Source organism: Carassius carassius, chromosome 22, assembly GCF_963082965.1.
Source record: "Carassius carassius chromosome 22, fCarCar2.1, whole genome shotgun sequence".
In the NCBI taxonomy this organism is placed as follows: Eukaryota; Metazoa; Chordata; class Actinopteri; order Cypriniformes; family Cyprinidae; genus Carassius; species Carassius carassius.
The window spans coordinates 3287658-3306974 of record NC_081776.1 but is presented as its reverse complement, the minus strand read 5'-3'; the positions used below and the strand labels follow the sequence as shown (position 1 = coordinate 3306974).

General features: G+C 37.8%; 2 protein-coding genes across 2 annotated transcripts in view; both read left to right on the top strand.

Annotated features, from left to right (window-relative positions):
* LOC132098695 (scavenger receptor cysteine-rich type 1 protein M130-like) overlaps nt 1–10085 on the top strand; it is a 37793-nt gene extending 27708 nt beyond the window's left edge. The window contains exon 9 of the mRNA XM_059504828.1: nt 10020–10085. The gene's annotated coding sequence lies outside the window, so the exon portion shown is untranslated. The remainder of the gene's footprint in view (nt 1–10019) is intronic.
* Nucleotides 1279–10095, top strand: LOC132098696 (soluble scavenger receptor cysteine-rich domain-containing protein SSC5D-like). The gene is made up of 8 exons (XM_059504829.1): nt 1279–1320; nt 1660–1699; nt 1821–2156; nt 2236–2544; nt 8205–8501; nt 9455–9549; nt 9710–9803; nt 9903–10095. Exons 2-8 carry the CDS (start codon nt 1666–1668, stop codon nt 9911–9913), a joined length of 1176 nt encoding a protein of 391 aa, XP_059360812.1. The 5' UTR covers nt 1279–1320; nt 1660–1665; the 3' UTR covers nt 9914–10095.
* The last annotated feature ends 9222 nt before the right edge of the window (nt 10096–19317 follow it).

The window sequence follows — 19317 nt, the reverse complement described above, 5'->3', positions numbered from 1 at the left end:
TCATTTGAAACGGCACCTGTATTATCAAGTCAAGTCAAAAGTACATCATGCTAATGTGCATAAGAAAACATTTATGATATATACGTAACACTCATGATATATGCTAATGTTTTTAAGGTAATACCTGGCTAGATGGTTGTCTAGATGATTGAGGTAGTCTTTAAACAGTGGATGTGTGACAGTAATATACTTGTTCATCTTTGACACCAGCCACTATACAGCCTAAACATCATCCAAACTGATTCATATCAATGTGAATTTACACCATAGTTGTGCATTTTTATCTGTCAAGTAAATAACACTGACATCCACAAGCACATTTGATAAAAAAAAACATATCAGAGTTTAAACATGTTTTGCTGGATTTACTGCGCTTCACATAAACAAATGACAATTTCAACCTGAACAATAGCCTATGCAAACTTCCCATTCTAATTCTCTTCAGGGAGATTCTGCAGAATATAATTTGTTTGCAGGGACATAAAATGAGCTTATAGTAGGTTACTGACAAAAAGCTTATCTCCATCTCATCAATGTTTGGCCATAAATATCTGAGCTTTATGACTTGCTGTGTGAATGTGGTGTTAAAATGTGGTGTTAAAAAGAATTTTTCATTCCCGAAATGCGAAGGAACTGATTTTATTGCATCTAATATGTATAAGTTAAAGGTATGGAAAATTCCAATTTAATTCTTTGTCTCTTGCATAAGAACCTCACTGGCGTGTTTTGTTGCCCGTTCTGTCCATGTAAACACAAACAAATCTAGACTTCTAGCGTTCATGAATGTTGACATTTTGTTTCCATGTAATTTGCATGTCTTTGCAAATTTGTAAAGTAAGTTTCATGAAACTAATGCCATCAATATATTTTGATGATAAATGTGTAAATATTTTGATTTAAATGGTGACAGATCTCTTCACAGCTATATGAGCATATGCTATATGAAAGCATTCTCATAATTCGAGTGGATTTGCACTGAAATCAAATAACATCAAAAAAACATACATTGAATGACATTCAGACCTCCAGTGGTGTGTCCAACAATGTACTGCAGATGGAAAATTAATTCCTGTTTTCATGGCTATTAGTTTCAGCAACACTTTCTTAGAATTTAAAAGGTTTACATTCTGAAAGATGGACTACTTGATAGTAAGAGTTTTTTTCTGATGTTGATGATTGTCTTATAAGGAAATCAGAGGGGAGGAGCCAAGACCTCAACTGATTCTACAACTAAATGAAATCACCTTGAAACCTCCTTTACTTGATCTCACGCCCTCACAGAGACAAAGACGCTTCTGAAGGGGACTGGCATATTAACAGGTTAAAGAAATCATGTTTTTGCAAATGTATTTTATTAGATACTAACAATATTTGTAAATAATTCTAGTTATCTAACTCTTGCACTTTCCCTTATTTTCAATTTTTTTTAATTGTGTAATTCGAAGTTACTGAATTATGAAAATAACTTGAAATTGAACTCTACTGAAGTAGTATGCACTTCATTATTAACCAAAGTACAGTTAAATAAGGTTTCTGGTTGAAAAAACAACAAATAAAGACAAAAAAGTACTTTTGAACAATAAAAACAGACATTGAAGTTGCTTTTTTTCTGATTTCTGACTTTAAACAGTCAAATTAAAAATTCTGTATTTCTTTCAGAGCACAATGTTAAGTTCCGTCTGGCTCCTACTTATATTGGGTATGATGAAGTATCTCTATATTCCCATGTCATGCTCTTAAAATATTTTAAATTAATGAAGTATATTACTGAAGTATAAGTATGATATTGGCATCCATAACATGTTTTATAATTCATACAGATTTAGGAAATGTACGTCCAGTCGAATCGTTTCTGAGGTTGATGAATGGTATCGGTTTTTGTTCTGGGCGAGTGGAGGTTCTTCATAATGGAACATGGGGAACAGTGTGTGATGATCACTGGGATCAATCACATGCTGCAGTGGTATGTAGAGAGATGGGCTGTGGGGATGTGATAGAGGCAATGACTGAAGCTTATTTTGCAGAAGGTTCAGGACAAATATGGATGGATGATGTAAATTGCACTGGCACAGAGTCTTCACTGATGAACTGTCAGACACCTGGATGGGGAATACATAATTGTGTGCATTCAGAAGACGCTGGAGTCATCTGTGAAGGTGGATGAAAGCTATGTAAATATTGCATACACTGAATAGAACCAAGCTTTTCTAATCCCTTACTCTGTTTTTATGTTAGAGTTTATTAGGTTGATAAATGGTCCTGACTCTTGTTCTGGACGAGTGGAGGTTCTTCATGATGGTCAGTGGGGAACAGTGTGTGATGATGGATGGGATCAAACTGATGCTGCAGTGGTGTGTAAAGAACTGAATTGTGGGAATGTGATTGAGGCAAAGAGTGCTGCTTATTTTGGACCAGGTGCAGGACCAGTATGGATGGGCGATGTACAGTGTACTGGGACTGAGGCTTCACTTGTGAACTGTAAATCAACAGCATGGGGAATACAGAGCTGTGAACATTTAAAAGATGCTGGAGTCACCTGTAACAGTGAGTTAAAATATCTTGGATGCATTTTGTATGTTGTTTTAAAAAAGTTCAGAGAAAAATGTTGTTCCAAAAGCGGTTGTTTTGTCTGTAAAATATTAAAGGGTTAGTTTAGCCAAAAATGAATGTTCTACTCACCCTTGAAGCATCCTAGGTGTATGTGACTTTCTTCTTTCAGAAAAATCCAATCGCAGTTATTTAAAATATTTTCCTTGCTCTTCCAAGCCTTGGGGTAAGGAGGTGTTTGTTGTCAACCATTCAGAAGACGAGAAATAAAGTGTGCGCATCTATAATAAAATGTCCCTCACATAGCTCTGGGGTGTGAATAAAGGCCTAGCAGTGAACAGTTCACTCTTTAAAATAAAGGTTCTTTATTGGCATTGATGGTTTCATGAAGAACCTTTAATATCTATAGAACCTTTCCATTGCACAAAAGAATCTCTATAGCAGAAGAAGGTTCTTAAGATTATTAACATTTTCTTCACACTGAGAAAAGTGGTTAGTCAGGGACCCAAAATGGTTCTTCTTTAGCACTACTGCCAAAATACCCCTTTTGGGACGTTTAATTTAAGAGTGTTGCATTTCAACTAACTTTTTAATAATGTTGTCTTTTTAATTCATGATTAATAAATAAAAAAAATGAATGTTTAAATTTAATTTATATCTGTCAACACATTAACTAGCATCGTATAATGGGATCTTAGTGTTACCATTTTATTCAAGATGTTGCTTATATAAGCAAAAATTTTATTTTGGTGAACTACTGCTCAGTAAACTTCGGATTAGCCAAAAACTTACATTTGCATGTCTACAAATACTTTTGGTTCGTTTGGGTATTGCTGTGTACCAAATAATAATAAAGCCCACACATTGAGATGGTCCTCACTGCAGAACACACGATCCAGGGTGCGTGGTTTGAACCAGATCCAACTCCTCCCACATTACATATACCTAAATCTACCCGTCTCCACCCCCTGATCCCTAAACCCACTCATCTCCACCCCTAAACCTACCAGTCTCCACCCCCTAGATGTGGATCCAACAATGCCCCCTGGATCTTGTGTTCTGCAGTGAGGGGCCACTAGGTGCTTCACTTATTGTGGGTGTGGGTAACAGATGGCACCTCCCTCCATTCTTTGGAGCACCGGCCAAGGACTTTCACCTTGACAATAAAGAATTAGAATTCTAAAAAATTTGAGGGAGTTTACCATCTGACTAATCTGAAGGGCTAGTGAGATACTGGTGAGCTTGTAGAGCCTCCAATTACAGTACAAGAATGACACAGTTGCAATAAATATGAATTTATTAAAAGGATATAGAGTAAAATATCACACACACTAAATACTACAAAGGAAACTAACTAATTTACAAAAGGAGAAATGACTACTAAGAAGATTGAATCAATAATAAAAAAGAAGCTACAGACCTACTACACAAATGGGTGTTAATTGAATTAATTACAAGTAAATAAGCAACAGATTGGGTGACGCAATGAATGGGTAGTTAGCAGTTTATGGGGGAGTCAGTTATGGTCACTCTGCATGCTGGTAGGGAATAGTAAATAAGCATAATGTATCTATCTGTATACACTGACCCTGGATAAACAGTCTCTACACAAATAGCAATCTCATATAGCAACAACCTAATGCCAAGGCCCTTTAGGAAAAGGTTTGGTTAGCTTATATTTGCATTCCACTTGGTTGGTTGATCAGTCTGGCGATGGGAGATGTTTTCCTCTTGTGACGAGTCAGCTGCCTCGTCCCTGATTGTCACCGGCACCCCGTCCTAAATCGCCGCCCTTCACCAGGCTCCCGACTGGAGTGGGTGTGTGAGAGGAGGGGCACTGGATGAGTCAGGGCTGGTGGCGTGTGATGGGGCACACCTGAAGGAAATGGAGCCTCATCACCGCCGCTGTTTAAAAGCCCAACGCGCCTCTCCTCGGGAGACCGGTCTCTTCCCCGTGCATGCACACTGGTGTCCTCGTGGGTCCAGGAAGGGTGAGTTGAGGGACTCCTGCGCCACCAGAGACGTGAGCTGCCGGACCCGCGATACGGATGGGAACCGCACCCATTTACACGGCCGTCGGGCCAGGATGCCGGGCCGTCCATCCCCTGCCAGCGCCGTGGCCAACGAGAGAGATGCAGCCGCTAGAGGAAGCCGCCGCCCCTCGCGCCCCGGACCGAAGAGGGGAGCGTGTGCGGCCGCCGGACTCCACCCCTTACCTGGACCCTTCCTCCATGAACACTGCCCGACCTACACAAACCCTGCAGCACGACGAGGACACCAGATTCCCTGTTTATTTTGGACCCTCTTCCCTTTGGCCAATTTTATCCCCTGTTTTATTTGATTTTCTGTTAATAAAAGCCTCTCCGAGGCCTGACGCCACGCCCACTGTGTCTGTCTTGTGCTCCTCCCGCCACAGTGGTGGAGAATGCGGGTAAGGCGGAGACTAGACAGCGCAGTTGGGAAACATCTGGTGACGTCACTCCCTCTCGCTTCCAAACGTTCGTGAGAACCCGGACTGGGACAGAGGAAAACCGGGGACAGCCTCCCAGCCACAAAAGGGATAAGTGACTTCTCTGTTATTGTCATTTTACCCTGTGGTTGGTTGAGGCTGTCACTAAAACCTGGTTTCTCCGTCCCTGTTCCGGTGCGCTGCGAGAGGGAGGACTGCCCGGAGAGGAATCCCCGCCCACTCCGACCGTTTGGAGCCTGGTTGAGGATGGTAGCACTCCCGTGTGGGCGGCGCCCTGATGACGAGGATGTCGCTTGGGAGGGGGAATGTGACGAGTCAGCTGCCTCCTCCCTGATTGTCACCGGCACCCCGTCCTAAATCGCCGCCCTTCACCAATCACCAGGCTCCCGACTGGAGTGGGTGTGTGAGAGGAGGGGCGCTGGACGAGTCAGGGCTGGCGGCGTGTGATGGGGCACACCTGAAGGAAATGGAGCCTTATCACCACCGCTGTTTAAAAGCCCAACGCGCCTCTCCTAGGGAGACTGGTCTCTTCCCCGTGCATGCACACTGGTGTCCTCGTGGTTCCAGGAAGGGTGCGTTGAGGGACTCCTGCGCCACCAGAGACGTGAGCTGCCAGACCCGCGATCCGGATGGGAACCGCACACGTTTACACGGCCGTCGGGCCAGGATGCCGGGCCATCCATCCCCTGCCAGCGCCGCGGCCAACGAGACAGATGCAGCCGCTAGAGGAAGCCGCCGCCCCTCGCGCCCCGGACCGAAGAGGGGAGCGCGTGCGGCCGCCGGACTCCGCCCCTTAACTGGACCCTTTCTTCATGAACACTGCCCGACCTACACAAACCCCGCAGCACGACGAGGACACCAGATTCCCCTGTTTATTTTGGACACTCTTCCCCTTTGGCCACTTTTATCCCCTGTTTTATTTGATTTTCTGTTAATAAAAGCCTCTCCGAGGCCTGACGCCACGCCCACTGTGTCTTTCTTGTGCTCCTCCCGCCACACTCTGGAATCCTTCTGCTCTCAGTGGGAATAGACTGGGTCACTTTTTCCACAGTTGCAGAGCAATACAGAGTGCTGAAGGTTCACTGCTGGTTCTTGTGTAATCCAGTGAACTGTACATCAGGTGATGGTAGGTCCACAGGATCCTCTGCAGGTTGGAGATACTTGACTTGTACAGGTAAGCCACTGATTGCTGGAGCAAAAGTTCTCTTCAGAAGTAGTTGGGCTGCTTGAAGGTCCATGTGGTAGAAGATTTACTCGTAACAGTGTAACCTTGGTCGTGCTGTTGTTCTTCCCTCGTCAGGTCAGAAACTAAGAACAACTGTGTGTTCACTTGAGAAAGCTTTTATTCCTTCCTGTTGGGGAGGAGATTACCAGACAAGGCAAGTTTATTTATATAGCACATTTCATACACAATGGTAATTCAAAGTGATTTAAATCTTTTTTTTTAATTACAACAATAAAACAAGGAAATTTTTTTCTTTTTAAATGAGTTCAAATTTATTTTTTAAGGTTCTTAATGAATTTAAAACAGTTAGTAATAGAAAATAATTATACATAAAATATAGTGCAATCAGTTCAACCATAGTCTACCCTGCTGGTGATAAAGGCATGAACAAGTTTTGACTGGAAACAAAAAATCTAATTCTTGCAATATTTTTTAGATGATAGTATGTTAATTTAGTTACTGCTTTGACATGACTAATGAAACTAACGTCTGTCTCCAGAATCACACCAAGATTCCTGACTTGATTTTAGTTGTTTGACCCCTAGAGTCAAGCTATGCATTCACCTTGAGAACTTCATCTTTGTTTCCAAATGCAATGACTTGTTGACGGTTTTCTCTTTGTATAACTGAAGAAAACTCTGGCACATCCAACTGTTAATTTCATCAATGTTAATTTTCATCAGAGGGAGTCAATGGGGCTGTAGTCATTTGCAGATAAGGCTAGGTAAATCTGGGTATCATCAGCATAGCTGTGATCGGCTGTGTTTTGTTCTTTCTCATTATTTGCCTTAGTGGGAGCATATACAGGTTATAAACAAGAGCGGTGCAAGAACTGAGCCTTGTGGTGCATGTCATGGACTTCCACTTAGACTTATGCTCTTCTATACTCACATAATAACTTCTCCCTTCTAAGTATGACCTGAACCATTTGGGTACCATCCCAGAAAGCCTGGCCCAGTTTTCCATTCTCTCTAGTAGTATCGTATGATTGATAGTGTCAAACGCAGCACTGAGTACTAATCCTTTACACCTTTCCAACTGTGGTAACGTGATTGGGTCAGACGTCCCACCTTTCCATCCTGTGGACCTTGTTACCTAGTTCAATTAACAAAAAGAGGCAGAGGCAGGTTCATCGTCGATCGCTACTTTCCGGCATACACCACGCCTACAAAGTAATAAGGGTACCATTGGCAGTGAAAACGCAAGCCTGATCAGGGTTACCCGTACCAAATCGTACTGAACTGAACTGTACTTTACCGCTCAGTGGAAACGAGCCATAAGCCGTTGTTGAGGGTTCAATAACACCTTCCTGACTTAACCAAAAGTGGGACAAAGGGGTTCCTGTTGTAACATTTTTACTACTGGTGCCACCATGTCTGCTGTTCCCTACATAATGATGGAGTAATCAATAACTAAAGCACAGTTCTTTTTTCTAAAATGGCACATTAGTTTCTGTAAAAAGTACAGACATCACACAAACAGTATTATTGCCACTTTTATTACCGTATTTTCCGCACTATAAGGCGTACTTAAAACCCTTTAATTTTCTCAAAAAACGACAGTGCACCTTATAATCCGGAGCGCCTTATATATGGATCAAGGTGCTCTGTCAAAATGTTGACATTCCCTTTAGCAAAGCTCCATCTAGTGAATGCATAACGCAAACCCAGTCAAACGTTTGACTGCAGTATCTTCTATTGTATGCGCCTTATAATCCGGTGCGCCCTATATATGAAAACAGTTCTTAAATAGGCCATTCATTGAAGGTGCACCTTATAATCCGGTGCGCCTTATAGTGCGGAAAATACGTGTGTATGAAGTATTATTTAAAATATAATTTTAAACAGATCTCTAATTCTTAGAAAATTGTGTTCATGAGATTTTGTGTCATTTTTAAACATCTGGTGGCCACAGATGGGTCTTGAAGAGAGTAAATGTTAACATGTAAAACTCTTTCCACAGATGTGAAGCTGGTTGATGGTTCCAGTGAGTGTGATGGCAGAGTTCAGATTCGGTATAATCGGCAGTGGGGCGCAGTGTGTTACTCGGGCTGGGATCTAGCAGATGCTACAGTGTTGTGTCAAGAGCTTTACTGTGGAGACATTGCTGAGCCGAAAGCATATGTGCAACCTTCAGAGCAAATATGGATGGATCAAGTGGCTTGTACAGGAAATGAGTTGACAGTGCAGGACTGTCCTTTTACTGGATGGGGTGTGAGCAGTTGTTTGGATGGGCTTCATGCGGGAGTTTTTTGCCAAAGTAAGATCAACTTACATATGAGCCTCTCAAATTATGTATAGCTTAACCCTACTTTTGTGTTTTTGAATCTTTTGTGTTGGAGTCATATAGACTACCCAATTGACCCTTATTGGTTTTCATGCAGTTTGGAAAAATTGGCAAATTGACACCTGGGTCTCAATTACTAGACTGTTGCAGAAGTGTGAGAAACCTTTTTTACCCCTCATAAGGGGGTAAAATGAAATAAATACTGCTTACACAAAGTTCACAAGTACAAATCATGTTAGATGCTATTTATGCTTGTGGTTATTTGCACTTAAGATAATGTTGACCATCAAAAATATATGAGGGATTAAAAAATTTTTTAACATAATTTTTTTAGTCTAATAATCCAATCCAAAATAATCCAAATAGCGGTTTTCTGTTCAGTCGCTCAGATGTCAGGAGTAAATGACTACTGCTATTATTACATCCAACAATGAAACACCTCAATCACTTAGGAGTCATGCTTGTCTGCATCTCGGACTGATGACAGCTCACTCAGGGCGGGTCTGAGGTAAGACACAAGTGCAGTCTGTGCTGAAACACTGTTGTCAATCAAATAATCATGGGAGGGGGCTCCGAACGTGTGACGCCAGACATATCGATTTGAGAAAGGGGAAAACATTTAACGACATTACAAAAAAAAAAAAAACACTTGGTGGATTTTTATCATTATAGGATGGTTGTGTACACACACTGCCAACACACATTTCAGTTCAAACAACTTGTAAAAGTGCATGCAGCATTATATGACCCTTTAATATAGTATCCATAGTATATTTTTGTCAAATTGCATGAAAACTAATTTGAGTCAATTTGACAGAAGTTGTACCGTTTTTGAACATAAAGAGGGCTAAGAATTATGTCATTCCCATCCCAGTTTTCCTGACAAATGCAATGAATAGATTCCTTGTCAATGTTTCACTTCACAGAAACTGTAAGAAAAGTTTTGGTCAGGGTTGTGGTGAAGGCAGAGAGTGGAGTCAATGTCAATGATCCAAATATCAAGAACAAGCTTCTGGATATGGTACGGTTCATGTTGACTAATCAAACAATCTTTGCAATAAAAACAGATAATTCAAAGTAAAAAAGAAAATTGATAAAGTGAAATGTCAAAATGAGTGCTCACTAAGTGTAATCACTCTGGCATGACTGTTTTCTTACTAAAATTGCACCTAATTTCACAGATTGGGAAGGTGGTTATAAGTAAAGGAAAGTATAAAGAATACTGGAGAATACAGCCTGATGGGCAAGTTTTTCACAAACAGAGAACAGCCACAGGTTTGTAAACAGGGAGATAGTGGGCTATCTTTTCAAAATACTGGATATGAAAATATTTTTGTATTATTGTTTTAAATTATAAACCTATTATATTCACAGGTCTTTTCTGAATGACCAAAAAGGCAGAAAACCGACTCTAATCCTAATTATAATCAGAATGAGCTTTATTCACCAAGTGTGCACAAACAAACAAGGATTTTCTGTGGTTTCCATGAGCTCTACATACAACACAAGAAAATAGGAAGAATATTTAAAAAAAATTAAGAAACTTAAATGCAATGAAGCACATCAAGATCAATAAGTTTATGTAAAGATGTGGGCATTCATGTACTTATATAAACTGTATACGTGAAGAAGTATGTATTTACATAAGTATAATGACATTGCACCAATCTTTGTTGCTTTTATTTATTTTTTTAATGTATTAATCTTCATTACTCGGGGTAGGTTTGATAATGTACTGTATAGAAATGTACATTTGGTAATATTAACAAATTTAACTTTAAATCTAAATTTTATTTCAGGAGATAAATGTGAAAATGCATGAAATATTAAATCAGAAAGCAAATAAACATCTAACATGTAAAGAAAATCAGTTTTACATTTATTTTTCTTTGACAGAGGATCAGTGGATCACTGTACACGATATAAAAAACCTTCATATTTGTGGCCAAAACAAGCATGACTTCATTTGAAATTTGAAATTTTGTGTGCCATAGATTTATTTCATCACACAATGAACATGGAAAGCAGGGTCCACTATAAAACTTCTTTGTGTTTGATTATTTATTCAGGAAATGTTTTGCATAAAGCTTTGAAATCTCTGTAGTTGTTCAAATTATTAAATCATTATTTTCTCTTTAATACAGATGATGCCAGTTTATTTTTCTATAGATTCGCCATGTTAGCAATATTAACGTTACCTGATTGAAAGAAAGGGTTGTAAGTTTTTGACAAAACCCGCGCAATTGCTACTAAATACTAGCCCAAACTATCCATGTTGGAGTTTTGTTCATGCATTTGTTCATTTTCTTGTACAATATTATTTGACAAAGTTATTTTATAGAGTAGATGTTGCATGTGTGTGTGTGACTGAAATTAAAATGTAATGCATTCCAGCTGAAATCACGCTGATCTGTTGCCACTAAATTGTGCAAGTGTGCTGAAAGTTAAAATTTGGTAGTTGCTCAGGAAGACAAAGCTTTTGACTTGCGTTTACAGCTGACTCGAGCATCGTGTTGCTTAGACTTGTGTATTCCATCTATTTGAGGAACAGTGTAGATTCATTCCCAGCACATTGTACACAATCCATATCGTTCCTGATCCCTGGCTGAAATAAGCACCACATTTTGCTTAAATAGCATCCCCACAACCCATCTTCCTACACACCACTGCAGCGTCTGTTAGATCTCAGCCATCATCAAACATGGTTCCCCACTTTTCCAGAACAGAACTTGCAAATAACCAATCTGAATTCACTTCCACTAGTGACAGCTATGAAGCCTGTGGATGTTAGAGAGATCTCACAGATGCACATTATGTCAGCAAACAGAAGGAAACTACAAAGGTAACTCACAGAGCTTTATTTAAGGCTTTAGAAGAGGAGCAAGCAGTAGGGGTGTGACGAGACACGAGACTGGGTTCAGAAGAACGAGACGAGATGAGATTTTTAGACATTTTTAAAGAAATCCTCAATGATGAAAAATATAGGGAAAAATATTTTATTCAACTGAAAAACTGAAAATGAAAAAAAATGTAGGTGCATTTTGAAATCAACTTGTACTTTATGAAGTTAAACTTATTTTTTATTAAATTATATGCAGCAATAAACAACATGCAAACTAGAGCTGCACTATTCTGGATAAATTGAGAATCATTTTATATATATATATATATATATATTGGAGATCACGATTTTCTCATGATTCTGAAGAAAAAAAAGATTAGAAAACTAAAAACAACCAAATTTACTAGTGGTTCTATATATGAACAAAATTAAATAAATAAAAAAAAGAAATCAATGAAGGAGTCATTGTCCAAATTCATAAAGACTTGTTTCACTGCTGGAATCTCCTGAATGAACTTCAACGACAAATACTTTTTTTAAACGGGCAGATGTCGCCACCTGGTGGAAGAGGATACACTTTACACATACACGTGTTAAGATACTTTCGTTCTCGCGAGACCTCATCACATCCCTAGCAAGCAGTGATCATAGGTGAGATAATGAGCTGATAATCTTTTAGCTGAACAGTCACGGCTTTGCAGGTTGTGGCTGATCCGTTGTGCTTAGTTAAGACAGAAGATGATGGCCGATGACTGGAATGTGTCAGATGAACAGGTAAATAGTCAGGTAAGTTGATACACGTATGTAAACAACAAACCCGGAGACTGAGGTGGCGATGCGGTGGCTTTATACTGTGACTTGATTGGTGCTGACAGGTGAAGTGCATCAGAATTCTGCCGATTGTGAATGAGTGGATGGAAGCTGAAGGATCTGGTGTGATTGGTGACTCTGTGCAATTTAATTTTATATGAGTCCTTAATTCAAAAGATATTATCAGTACAACGACAGATACACATTGAAGTTTTGTGTCATTACGTCGGTCTCCTTACCCAGAAGCAGAAAGTGTTGCATGGACCACAACATACTGGCTGCAAATATATGATATTAGATATGAAAAACTCGTTGGTTTATAGTCTTATAAGAATTTTAGCTTCTTCCTGTGGCTTTTGCTCTCATTTATGAAGAGAAGAAGCCTACATATATTTTAAAGCAAATCAATGTGAGTTTTAAATATTAGCAATTATGAATGAAAGCATGAAAGAAATGTATTTAAGCATCTTCAATACTACTACTATTACTACTACTACTACTAATAATAATAATATTGTATCATGCAAATGTAATGTTTAGTTGAATCTAGTGTTGAATTTCCTATGATAGGCAGTAAGCATATAAAATGAAAAAATAAATGTAATAAAAATAAAACACAAGTATGGACTGTCAGTGTAGAGAAAAACAATGTTATTAAAAGTAGATTAAAAAGTTTGTCAAGATAAGTTTTATTTTGGCATGAGAACATCTTGACAGAAAGTTTCTAGTAGTTTAAAAGGTTCAAAGTTTGAAAGTTTTCATTAGTTTTGCCTTTGAAGCTGTTTTAAATAAATAATATTTGAAACAAAACCCCCTTAATCTCAACTGAACAAAAGTTCTTATGCTAAATGAATATGAAAACACTCATTATGTCTATAGTCTAATGTTTTTAAGGTAATAGCTGGCTAGATGGTTGTCTGTGACAACTTCTTATAGAACTGAGGTAGTCTATTTAAACAGTGGACGTGTGACAGTTATATAGACTGTTTTCCTCTTGTTCATCTTTGACCACAGCCACTATACAGTGGGAACATCATCCAAACTGATTCATATCAGTGTGAATTTACACACAGGTGCATTTTTATCTGCCAAGTAAACAACACTGACATCCACATTTGATAAACAAAACATGTTTTGCTGGATTTGTGTGCTGCATATAATCAAATTACTATTTCAACCTGAACAATATGCAAACTTCCCATTCTAATTCTCTTCAGGGAGATTTTGCAGAATGTAAATTGTTTGCAGGGACATAAAATGAGCTTATAGGAGGTTACTGACAACAAGCTTATCTCCACCTCATCAATGTTTGATCATAAATATCTGAGCTTTATGTTTTGCTGTATGAATGTGGTGTTAAACAAAACATACAGTGTATAAAGAATTTTTCATACACGAAAAGTGAAGGAACCATTTTTATTGCATCTCATAAGTATAAATTAAAGGTATGGAAATTTCCAAATCAATTCTTTGTCTTGTGCATAAGAACATCAATGGCGTGATTTGTTGGCCGGTGTCTAAACACAAACAAATTTAGAGTTCCTGCATTCATCAATGTTGACATTTTGTTTTCATGTAATTTGCATGTCTTTGCAAATTTGTAAAGTAAGTTTCATGAAACTGACCCACTCAAATATTCAAGTGATGCCATAAATATTTAATGTTTGAAAACTGACAGATATCCTCTTCACAGCTATATGATTATGTAGTATATGAGAGCATTCACTTCATGAAAATATGCGTTTACTGTTGTTCAAATGTCCAATGGTACATCCAACAATGTACTGGAGATGAGAAATTAATTCCTGGTTTCAATATAACCAAGCTCTTTCTGAGTATTTTATAGGTTTACATTCTGAAAGATGGACTGCTTGATAGTAAGAGTTTATTTCTGATGTTGATCATTGTCTTATAAGGAAATCAGAGGGGAGGAGCCAAGACCTCAAGTGATTCTACAACTAAATGAAATCACCTTGAAACCTCCTTTACTTGATCTCACGCCCTCACAGAGACAAAGACGCTTCTGAAGGGACTGACATATTAACAGGGTAAAGAAATCTATTAATTAATAATTTTCTGTAGTTTACAGATTTTATTAGATAATGTATTTTATTAGATACTGACAACATTTGATTTTTTGGTTTAGCTGATATTATTTGCTTATTAAAAATTTTGTATTTTACCTTTTTTACTCTTTTTGTTAATTATTTGTTTTCACTAAATTATGAAAATGACTATGAAATTGTACTCTACTGAAATAGTACGCACAATAAAAATATGGTTCCTGGTTGGAAAAAATAAATGTGCAGATATTTTGTGTCAGAAATTACTTTAAAGTTACTTTTAAACAATAAAAACATTAAACATTTTTACATTTTTACCTTAAGAGAGTAAAAATAATAATTTTATATTTCATTCAGGGCACAATGTTTAATTTGTTGTGGCTCATTCTCAAATTGGTTCTGAAGAAGATTTTAAATGATTTTAGTATGTTATTGAAGTTTAAAAAGTATGTTATAGATGTCCATAATGTGTTTTATAATTCATACAGATTTTGGAAATGTACCTCCAGTCGAATCGTTTCTGAGGTTGATGAATGGTATCGGTTTTTGTTCTGGGCGAGTGGAGGTTCTTCATAATGGAACATGGGGAACAGTGTGTGATGATCACTGGGATCAATCACATGCTGCAGTGGTATGTAGAGAGATGGGCTGTGGGGATGTGATAGAGGCAATGACTGAAGCTTATTTTGGAGAAGGTTCAGGACAAATATGGATGGATGATGTAAATTGCAATGGCATGGAGTCTTCACTGATGAACCGTGAGACACTTGGATGGGGAAAACATAACTGAGCATTCAGAATACGCTGGAGTCATCTGTGAAGGTGGATGCAAATATTGCATACACTGAATAGAACCAAGCTTTTCTAATCCCTTACTCTGTTTTTATGTTAGAGTTTATTAGGTTGATAAATGGTCCTGACTCTTGTTCTGGACGAGTGGAGGTTCTTCATGATGGTCAGTGGGGAACAGTGTGTGATGATGGATGGGATCAAACTGATGCTGCAGTGGTGTGTAAAGAACTGAATTGTGGGAATGTGATTGAGGCAAAGAGTGCTGCTTATTTTGGACCAGGTGCAGGACCAGTATGGATGGGCGATGTACAGTGTACTGGGACTGAGGCTTCACTTGTGAACTGTAAATCAACAGCATGGGGAATACAGAGCTGTGAACATTTAAAAGATGCTGGAGTAACCTGTAACAGTGAGTTATGCAAAATTCTCTAGCCAATTTTCATTGGCATTTTCTCAAACTCCGATGATTGGCCATGCATTATTTTATTTTTTTTCGAGTTATTACGACGTCATTTTCTCATCTCGACATAACGAAAGTTGTTTTCGCGTTATCACGATAGCTAGATGCTAGAGTAACGAACTCAGCTTTGACAGGCAATCTGATGGACAGCCATGCAGGCACTCTTACTGTAGCCTATATTTCAGCAAATTTTGCTTCGCCTAGGTAATAACGTCTACAATAGATAAAGGCTGATCCCTGTTGATTTTTCCAGAGACAGTACACCAAACGTTTTGTTTTTGTAATTGACATTTCAAAACAACACCGCGAACACTTCAGAAGGATGCAGAACTATTCTAAGATCTTTTAGATCTGCTTGGATTAAACTCACTTTTAATTTTCCCTTTATTTGAAATAAAATTATAATTTGTAATTTTTAGTAGGCCTAGTCATTATTTTCTGTGACTGATATCATGTGCGTTACAAGCTTCTGTTTGAAAAGAACGTTCATGTGTAAGTGTAGTGTACGTGTAGTACAACATTATAGAACAAAACTGAATTAAATTAGCCCATGCACTTTACATATACATCACATTTCTCATCAATATGATTAACAAAGATTAATAATAGGGAAAAGAGGCACATCACAAATAGCCTACATCGTTAAATCCCGTCCTGCTGTAGATAAACAGAACATCTCCGCTTATTAACAGACAATCATGTGCCTCAAAGAAGCACCAATAAATATATAGGTACAAACAGAATACAGTGACGTCAACCTTTGTTTTGATAAGCTGTTATTTCATGACAAAGAACGCGTTGGTGAAACTCATGCATCTAGTAAGAACTTAATACACAAAATAATCATATTGATTCAAGCATTTAACATTTATGAATTTAATTAAATGTCAGTAATGAACAAGACTGCACAAATTATAGCGATCATGAGGAAGGTCCACGTACAGTAAAGTGAACAGTGTACAACACCCCATCAGTTATATTCAGGTCTATAGTGCCACCTGCTTTGTAACCTCTTAGAGAACAACTTTTGTAATGTCGAGATATCGAGAAAATTAAGTCGTTATAATGAGAAAACGACTATGGTTATGTCGAGATAACGAGAAAATTAAGTCGTTTTAACAAGAAAACAACTTTCTTTATGTCGAGATAACGAGAAAATGAAGTCGTTATGTCGAGAAAACAAAGGAAAAAAATGATAATGCATGGCCGCTTAGAACTTCCGTAGATAGGGGACAATTTTACCCTCACAAAAGGTTTTAGAAATAGACATTACAAAAAGGCAGGGGAAGTACCAAGTACAAATTATTTTAGATGCTACTTTGCACCTCTGAACATAAAGATGTGTGGGACAAAATGACCTTTAACACTATAAAAATAACTTAAAAACAGATGGGCATTATTCAGTTTCTTACAGATTTATTTTATTTTTTTCAGATAGGCCACAGTAGATATTTTGTTTTTACAGAAGTCTGTAGCATTTTCCATAGTGTATTTTTGGCAGATTGCCTGAAAACCAATGTCAGATTATATTAGATTAGATTCAACTTTATTGTCATTATGCAGAGTACAAGTACAGAGCTAATGAAATGCAGTAAGCATCTAACCAGAAGTGCAAAAATCTAGTGTTTTATATACATAAAAGTGCAGAGTAAGTGAAGCTATGATATACAGAATTTACAGTGGAGTTGCTATATACAGTATTAAGCAGAGTATATACAGAATATAAATAGGAATGTAAATGTATAATTTTATGTACATTATGAACAGAGCAATGTAGGATTATTTATACATAGAACAGCAGCAACGTGAGAACAGTGGTAATAAAAACAGTTGGATGAGTGTGCAAAAGTATTGTTAAACAATGTATATTATATGCAAAATAACTAGTGCAATGATATTTTTATAGAAATAGTTTACTGTGCTATGTACAATAACAACGTTAGTTAGTTTACAGTGTAATAGCTAGAATAGTGTGTAGTCTGTGCAAAATATGAGTAGTGCAAATAATGTATGTAAAGTAATATGACCAGTGCAGTAAAAGAGCAGGTGCAGGTTAAATTGGTGGTGTGAAGTTCAGAAGTGTCACAGCTTGGGGGAAGAAGCACTTCCTGAGTCTACTAGTGCGAGAGCGTAGGCTCCTGTAACGCCTGCCAGATGGAAGGAGGGTGAAGAGTCCATGGTTAGGGTGAGAGGCATCCTTGATGATATTTCTTGCCCTGCCCAGACAGCGCTTGTGACAAATGTTCTCAATGGTCGTTAACTGGGTGCCGGTGATCCGTTGAGCAGTTTTCACCACCTGCTGGAGTGCTTTGTGGTCAGATGCAGAGCAATTGCTGTACCATACTGAGATGCAGTTTGTGAGTATGCTCTCAATGGTACAGCGGTAGAATTCAACAATGATCCTGGGACTCAGTTGGACCCATCACAGAAGTTGTACCCGGTTTTAAACATGAGGACGGTTAAGAATTATCTCAATTACATCCCATTTTCATTTATGTTTTCCTGACAAATGCAATGACTAGATTCCATTATGACAAATCATTCTTCCTTATCAATGTTTGACTTCAAAGCAATTGTCAGAAATGTTGTAGTGAGAATTGTGGTGAAGGCCAAGATTGGAGTCAATGTCAATGATCCAGATATCAAGAATGAGCTTCTGGATATGGTAAGGTTCATGTTAACTTTTATCAAACAATCTTTGCAATAAAAATAGGTAATAGATAAATCAATAAATAAAAAGATAACGTTTAAACCTTTTGATAAAGTGAAAGGACAGCCTGATGAGCAGGTATTTCACGAGCAGAGAACAGCCACAGGTTTGTAAACTGGGAGGTGTTGGGAGTCTCTTGCATGTAAGATATACAGCATGTAAATATTTATGCATTGCTGATTTTAATTATAAATCTGTTATATTCACTGGCAGGGCTGATGCATGCCTTGAAAAGACAGTCATACAGTCAGGGTGGCAAGAAGGAGTGAGCTTTATTTATTTAATTTTATTTTGGACATTCGTTTGGACTTATTATTACACTAATATCACCACGTTATGACCTAATTAGTTATTCTAAATCTAAACCGACAGCCCCGCCTCCACCTTGGAGCGGCATCAGCAGTCTACATGCAAAACACCCTGAAGTACATCTAAAAGTGCCTTCAAAATCTGGATATGAATAGCTACAAAAGACGATTTTTGCTGTTGGTAATGAAAAAATGAATTTTAAAGCCCAACAGGTGCTTGTGAAAGGTAGGCTAATATTGAGTGTTAAAGCAGGGAGAAGTCATGTGGCTCACCTTAGTGCATGCGTAGATTTAATAATTAATTTTTATAATATTTATAACTGCTACGAAGAGCTGTGCACCTCTTGCACACTGTCAAAAATCTAATTATAACTAATGCTAATCTTTCTATTGCTTCACTCTACAATACTGAAAACTCTATAAATGGAAAATAAATATAATGTCCTGGAACAACGTGGAATAACTAAGAATTTTATTTATTAATTCATTTTTAATCATTTATTAATTTATTTTGAAATTTGATTAATCCGCTTTACTCTGGAAACATTTGTTTATGTAATGAAATGTAACACCATACAAATGAATACACAATTAAGCAAGTTATGTGACTTTATTTTAGGAGGGTGGTTTATAAATGTATGAAATCAGAAGCAAAGAAACATTTAACATGTAAAGAAAATCAGTTTTACATTATTTTCCTTTCACTTCCAACCAATGAAAGTGATTAAACAATGGCCAGCGAAAACAGAAGCATCAATGCATGTGAAATGATTACAGACTTTCACTGTCACTGTCCTGCTGCAA